Source organism: Raphanus sativus, chromosome 6, assembly GCF_000801105.2.
Source record: "Raphanus sativus cultivar WK10039 chromosome 6, ASM80110v3, whole genome shotgun sequence".
NCBI lineage: Eukaryota > Viridiplantae > Streptophyta > Magnoliopsida > Brassicales > Brassicaceae > Raphanus > Raphanus sativus.
The window spans coordinates 8,481,879-8,489,868 of NC_079516.1; the positions used below are offsets into that span (position 1 = coordinate 8,481,879).

The 7,990-nt window shown below is 31.1% G+C and overlaps 1 protein-coding gene across 1 annotated transcript; it reads left to right on the top strand.

Annotated features, from left to right (window-relative positions):
• The first annotated feature begins 4,002 nt into the window (after nt 1-4,002).
• Nucleotides 4,003-5,415, top strand: LOC108809006 (transcription factor MYB15). The gene is made up of 3 exons (XM_018581128.2): nt 4,003-4,258; nt 4,380-4,509; nt 4,689-5,415. Exons 1-3 carry the CDS (start codon nt 4,126-4,128, stop codon nt 5,284-5,286), a joined length of 861 nt encoding a protein of 286 aa, XP_018436630.1. The 5' UTR covers nt 4,003-4,125; the 3' UTR covers nt 5,287-5,415.
• Nucleotides 5,416-7,990: the final 2,575 nt, after the last annotated feature.

The window sequence follows — 7,990 nt, forward strand, 5'->3', positions numbered from 1 at the left end:
AGTGTTTTTAAATCTGAATCAATCCAGAGATCGAATTTTGTTAAACCGTCAACATATCTGAATAGAATAAAATATATAATCCAAAATAGTTGAACCGACAAATTCTTCATAGAAAAATGCCAAAAACCTGGAAACCAAACCGTATAAAACCAGATATTATTTATAATACACTATTTTAAATTAATTTTGTTAGTTATTGCTTAATTTTGAAAAGTAATTTAATAAAGTTTATAGAAAAGAACGCTGCTATAAATAAAAACTTTAACATTTTTATTGTATTATTATATTCTTTCAGTTTCTGAATAAGTGTCACTTTAACATTTTTTCACATAGATTAAGAAAGTGACGGAAATATATGTAAGTTATTATTACTTACACATTTCTGATCAATAATATTTGAGATAAATAAAATTATTTATAAAATTAATGCAGTTTGCAATTAATTTTTTAGCTGAAAATAAGTATAATTTGCATTGAAATTGTAAAGTGATATTTTTTGTGTAACAAGAAAAAAAAATAGAATGACATTTATTATGAAACAAATGGAGTACAGTCTTTACAATTTATGGTTATATATCTTTAAAGTCAATATATGGGCACTTATATTTGCTTTCCATTTGATTTATATTTAAATCTGATTTCATTATTATTTATATTAAATTTTAATAATTAAATTTAATTATATTCATAAAATTTGAAAAAGATAAATAACCAAACATATTGATTTAGATTTTAGTTTTTATTATGTTATTAAATTCAACCAAACAAGATTAATATTTAATCAATTCATATTGCTCCATGACCTAAAAAAATTTCAGGTTCGGTTTTCAGTCTGGTTTTAAAACCATTAAAGATAATCTGTTTAAATGTTTAAAAATATAAATCTTCAAAACTGCATGCAATGATCTATACTTATGTGATTCATTATTTCCCAGATTAAACAGTCAAGGATGACATGCTTTCACATTACCACTATTCCTCTATTTTACATTAGCTTATACTTTACACTATTAATTTATTGATTAGGCAACATAGCTTGGCAACCACTTTCTTTCTTCAGCTCTCTGCTTGCTTTTAAATTAGATAAACGTACATATTCTATATACATAAATACATGATGATACATATATAGTACTCCCTCTGTTTTTTAAAGATACATATTTTAGACTTTTCACATATATTAAGAAATCACATTAAAAATGCATTGATTTTTGTGAATAACAATTTTCTATAATCTTTAACCAATAAAAATCCAATAAACACAATTAATTTTCTTGAAGTTAACAAATTTTCATTAAATAATACATTAAAAAAGTAAAAAAATGTATCTTTTTAAAACAATTTATTTTTCTAAAACATGGATCTTTAAAAAACAGAGGGAGTAGTATTTATCAGGGGCGTTGGACGAGCCCATGACTAAAATTTGTTTTTTCTTTAACTAACCATCGTAAAATTAGCTCAAAAATTTATGTAAAAAGTGCTCTCGACTCATTCAATTTTTATGTTAATGCCGTCAGCTAAAAGTTCTCCTAGATCCGCCTTTGATATTTACTCCCTGAACTGAAATTTTTGATAGCTCTTCATGTCCCTTGCGTTCATATTTTTTTTCCTTGCGTTCATATTTGAATTTGGAAAATTCTATACAAATTTAAAGAATGATGTTAAACACCCAAGTATATGAATTTCTCCTTCTTTTAAATGTACGAATTTTTCTGCCCTTCATTAACTAGCATTCTGAACCAATAAATAGCCTCTAGCTATACCATGCACTATTTTAAAATTGTTTGCATCCCTATTAAAGAAAGCGGTATATCATTTATGTTAGTCTTGAAAAAACATGATTTTTAAGAAGAAAAAGGGAAACGTCCACTACTTTCTTTTTGAATGAATGTCATCAAAAAAGCTTTTTTACATCAAGTGTAGACAATTTTCAAATAAGACTACTACTCCTTATACTCCTTTTTACTACTACCCTTGAATCATGTAACTCCAAAGCTACGTATTTACCAATGCAACATACCAACATATTTGTATGCAAATGCAACTTTTATTGATTAGCTCGTAAACTGGAAAGAAAAAATCGTCGCCAACTACACCAAGTTGTCTTGTCTGTATCTACATTCCATTTTAATAAAACAAAAGAAAGTAAATTGTCTGCCAGAACACCTCGATTTATTTGTCACTTGAGTTATTCTTATTTAGCATCTTTATAAACAATAGTTGAAGAGGATATAATTTGTGACAAACAGGCAAAACAAACACTCTTTCATCATTGAAGATAGTTATGGCACTAACTGGGTCTATCAAATGTAAGGTTATACTATATTATGTTTACATATAAATATTAACTACACTAGGAAAGAATTACTCCTTAGTATGTATTTATGTGATAGTTCACAATATATCAGGTTAATGTTTAAATAAGATCAATTGATGTTATACAGCTAGTACCCAAAAGAACTAAATGATTAGTCCATCATAATTTCTCTTAACTTTATTTTGTATGGTAACAAAAGGGAGAGTTAAGTTCAAAAAAACAAAAGGGAGAGTTTAATTCCTTAGTCAATTAATAGATATACCTGTCGTAGGCCTATTTCGTTGACCCATATGCTTTGAACAAAAACTTTCATTCAACTTAAGTGTGTGTGAACGCGTTAGTCAACTTCATTACAAGATCTATTTGGCTCGGTCGGCTATTGTACTGTTTTGGTATTTTCACCTAGCACAATTTGGTATATTGTTCTGCTAATCATATAATGTATTCTAAATTTCACTTAGCACAATTTGGTATTACACTCGAGGAGTTATTAACTAGAGAAAAAAAAACTTGCGCTTTTACAGATGACTGTTTTTCAAAGCCCATCAGATATTCATAAATTAGAAACTAGATTTGAAAATAAAAATTGTGCTAAGTGAAATTTAGAATACATTATATTAGTAGATCAATACACTAAACTATTTTTAAACGAAACATATATATATATTCTAATATGACATTTTATAGAAATTTCAGTACACATTCAACTATAACAAATTACGAAAAGAAGCAAACGCGTACCACAATTTACTTTTTTTTGTGTGTGCACAACTTACTTTCTATTTTCAAAATTCGGATGTTATATTTTTTTGTCAGCATTTGGATGTCATATATATGTATACATATATGTATATACGAAATTGGAAAAATATTAGGCTCTATTCATATATTAAAAAAATGAATAACTAATCAAACTTGAAACCTCAAAGATAAACTAGTTAATACCATTTTGCTATAACTTACGTCCGAATAACACATTTAGGCAGATGATGTATCATGGTAAAATATTGAAAAACATGCCTATAGAAGTTTCAGTTAATTAAAAGAATCGAGGAATAAGTAAATGAAAGCATAACCTTTATAATAAGGACATGGCATGTTTTTTTTTCTGAAACTTAGGACATGGCATGTTTAGCCCTAATTAAACAAGATTGCTATTCAGATTAAAGGCAGTTTATGTTTAGTAAAAAAGTAAAAAAAAAAATTACGAAAGAGAAAACAAAGAAATTACGAAAGACTTTTTACTAGCAGAATATAAATAAAACAGTGTTTCTGGGTCAAACATATATTCTACTCAACGGTAAATTTTGTTTTGTCGTATATAATCGGAAGCGTTGATTTCCTACAAAAATCTACGATATAACGCTACTTGTGCGTCTACCCGACGACTTTCTTTTTAACTCGGAACTAACACTTACACACACATATCTCACCATCACAATTTTATACACATTTGTTATAACATCCCCATACATTTTTAATTTACTTTTGTAGTCTTTACAAAAACATATCATTCGTTCCCACATGCAGTATAATATATGCATGTACAACATACTTTTTGACTATGGTGCCAATAACCAAAACACATCTCCCTCTCTTTCTCTTTCCTGGAAGCTGACGAAATGCTTTTGAATTCTCCCCCATGCCTTTCAACAAATTCAGTATAAATACTCAAAACCAGCCAGATCTTCTCACACTCATCAACAACATTTGATCATATAGCTCATAAGCATTTGATCAGCACAATCTATCTCGATTTTACCCACAATACAAACTTTTCATCAGTAATCAAAACACATCATTGGAAGATGGGAAGAGCTCCATGCTGCGAGAAGATGGGATTGAACAGAGGCCCATGGACGCCTGAAGAAGATCAAATTTTGGTCTCTTTTATCCATCAACATGGCCATAGTAACTGGCGAGCCCTCCCTAAGCAAGCTGGTATGAACAAAGTAAAATTTACTTATATATACAATATATACTCCAGTTGTTTCCTAAGAAAGCTTGTATCAACAAATTATAATTCAATTATCTTAACGGAGATGGTGACTATTAATTACAGGTCTTTTGAGATGTGGAAAAAGCTGTAGACTTAGGTGGATGAACTATTTAAAACCTGATATTAAAAGAGGCAATTTCACCCAAGAAGAGGAGGATGCTATCATTAGTTTGCACCAAATCCTTGGCAATAGGTATTACTCTACACTCCTCTACTTTTAAATACATAAATTTATCTGTATATACATTATACGTTCATACAATAATCATCACAAGAAACATGTCTTGGTCCACTATAATATAAAAGTTGAATATACAATGATCGAGTCTTTGAAAATTTTATATTAACGTTTTCTTTTTCTATCGTCTCTAGATGGTCAGCAATCGCAGCAAAATTGCCAGGAAGAACGGATAATGAGATCAAGAACGTATGGCACACTCACTTGAAGAAGAAACTCGAAGATTATCAACCAGCTAAACCTAAGGCCAGCAACAAGAAAAAGGGTACTAAAACCAAACCTCAATCTGTACCAGCGAAATTAAACAGCACCAGAAGCGAAGCGGGGCTCGCAAATTCATCAACACCTTCTTTTGAAAGCTTGTTCTCTGCTTCACCTTCGTCGAGTGATGAGGTTTCTTCGGTGACATTCTTGAGCCACGAAGGTCATATCAACGAGGCTAAGATGGATAGTAAATCGGGAGAAATGATTACTACAATAGATCATGATTCGTTATCTTTCATTAACTTCGGAGAAGACATCGACGAGAGCTTCTGGAACGAGACGCTTTATAGCCAAGATGAAGAAAACAACGCGTCGAATCCTGAAGTGGCTGGTTTTGATGAGATGCAACAAGATTTTCAGCAATTTGGCTCCGTTGGTAATGAGATGGTTTTCGACAGTGAGATGGACTTCTGGCTCGATGTATTGGCTAGAACTGGTGGGGAACAAGATCTATTATCTGGGCTTTAATGGTGCAAATTTTGTCTAGTTAGTTTATTAATTAGCGGTTGCCTTTTGCGAAAAAAATTGTTCATTTGTTTCTCCAGGACGAGTAGTTAGTTCAGTAATAATCAATGATAAGTGATAAACTACAACGTATTTTGGTAATGAAATAATTAACCGACAAACATTGGATGACATGCCAACAAGAACGATCAATGTGTATTATTAATGTAGTATAATAATACTCGGCTTTCTAATTTGGTTTTCAAGTTCAACTATGGCGGAAAAGGAAAGTTGATAACTAGTAATTAAATTATTAGAGAAATAGCTTGATAAGAAAAACATCAAACTCTAATGAAAACAGAAAGGACCAATGAATTACTTTTAGATACATTTATTTTTCTCAATACCAGAATACATATAGGATTTATATAAAATTTTGAATTTTATATTAAATCAATATTTTTAGGTTTCAGATGGTTATTCTTTACGTAACAGGTAACACATATAAATTCAGAATCGTTATGTCTATTTCGTTAATATCCGGATTATATTTTTTAAGTTTCCTCTAAAAAATCTTTGATTTTCTATGTTGATTATAGTTACTATTAAAAATAGCAAAGAGTTACAAGGTAGAAAATCAAAGATTTCCTTCCAAAAAGTGACTAACACATATAAGTGACGAACTTGCACATGTAACATGAAAAGAGTGAATTTTTGAAAAGGCGAAAAAGGATTTCCTTCCAAAAATCTCTTCCACATCCAACTAGATAACAACCAAAAACATATTTATTTTTTAAAAGTATGTGATAGTTAATGTGAAACCTTGTTTAATGATAAAAAGTCTCAATCTATTATTCGAGTGGTGTCAAAAAAGAAAAAAACTTCTTTTAGAAAAATAGGACTTTTTTCTGCACGAACTGAATTTCATTAGATAATCGGTTAGACCGGTTCAACACAAAGGTCCTGAGAGCTTGTTTAGCTTCATCCTCAAAATACAGAGATCCCGATGGGTAAATCTAAAAAAAAATGGGACTAGAGCTTGTTGTATAAAATACGGTGAACTAGAAGAAACTGTTATCCATGTCATATTTAAATGTTTTCCAACACTACAAGCATGATCTCTATCGACAATACCATCCAGTCTTAACACATATCTGCTATCAAGCGTTTATACGAACATGGATTATCTTTTTTGCAGGAATAATAACATTATTGAGCCAGAATTAGATAGAGATCATTATCTCTAGATAATCTGACATATTTGAAAGGTTCATAACAATAAATTGTTTTGAAGATTGACAGAAATTCCTTGGAGTTAATCAAATATGCAAATAGCAAATGCAAAACATGGTTTAACGCGAACGAGATGACAAATATATTCCACAGAAACACATAATTGAAGAATCCCAAGTCATATGCTTGGAAAATATATGTATGGTGGATGGTTCATAAACCCTCACAGCTCAGTTTACTGGTTGCAGTTGAGTTTGGAAAGGCAACATGGAGAAAACTTAACCGATGGAGATACATAACTTAAGAAGGCGAGAAATTGTTTTACATTCTGAAATGGAAGCTCTATGATGAGCAATGGAGAACATACTTCAACATTCGATATGTCAGAACTTTGAAACAGACTGTAAGAATCTAATCTCAATGATAAAGGAATCTCATGCATGGTCAAACTCTACAACAGAGCTCGAAGCTATAAAGACATTGTTGATTTATTTTCCGGATTTCAAGATATCTCATATCCTAACACCGCAAAATGGAGTCGCAGATTCTTTAGCAAGGACTGCAAAATCATTCTATAGAGAGTGGCCCTGTTCGTTTACGTGCCGGACGACCTGCGACTGAAATCATGTTTGTTTATGTGTCGCGTGACCTGCGATTTGCGACCTGCGATTAAACATGTGATCAGCGACTAAAATCATGTTCGTAACGTGCCGGGCGATCAGTCGCGCAACATTGAAACGAACAACAATCTTCGACTTGCGACCATATGCGACAGCAACAATAACAACATGCGATCTGCGACTGTCACAGGTTTGCATGATAGGTAAACGAATATGGCCATTTTGTTATGTTTGTTATTCCGTTTCGGTCTGATTATCCAAACCAGCCCAATTTTGAATAATAGAATAGAAGTTTCTTGTCAAAGAAAAAAGAATAAAAAATGGGAACATAAGGATTTTCCAGTCACTATTCACTCGCGGATGGAACAATCATCCAGCTTTTATGGGACGTTTTTAGTGAGATCCAACTATTAGAAGGTCAGAAGAAGTATTTATAGAGATTTTATATTTGGGGATTGAGTGCAAGTGTTTACCGGGCACAGATAAGCGTGAGTAAGGGATGTAGTAGATTGTGATTTGTGATATTTTTCATGCAACGACTTCATATCAAGAGAAATAAGAGAGACTTACATAAGAGCATGATTATTGCATAGATCCTTAGCAAAAGTCCTTAATACACATATATGTATATATATGTATATGTATATATTATATATGCGTATATAATTGTTTGTTAAGGATTTTACGGAAACCGAAACCGAAAGTTTCTTAATTAAGGAACTTTTGGTTTCGGTTTCCGTAAAATCCTTAGCAAACAATTATATACGCATATATAATATATACATATACATATATATACATATATGTGTATTAAGGACTTTTGCTAAGGATCTATGCAATAATCATGCTCTAAAAGAATATATTCTGAGTTATCT

Excerpts from the sequence above, each read along its gene's own strand:
- LOC108809006 (XM_018581128.2), top strand. The coding sequence starts at position 4,126 with ATGGGAAGAGCTCCATGCTGCGAGAAGATGGGATTGAACAGAGGCCCA. Across the intron at positions 4,259-4,379 it reads AGCCCTCCCTAAGCAAGCTG|GTCTTTTGAGATGTGGAAAA; the intron begins GTATGAACAAAG and ends TATTAATTACAG. Across the intron at positions 4,510-4,688 it reads CACCAAATCCTTGGCAATAG|ATGGTCAGCAATCGCAGCAA; the intron begins GTATTACTCTAC and ends TATCGTCTCTAG.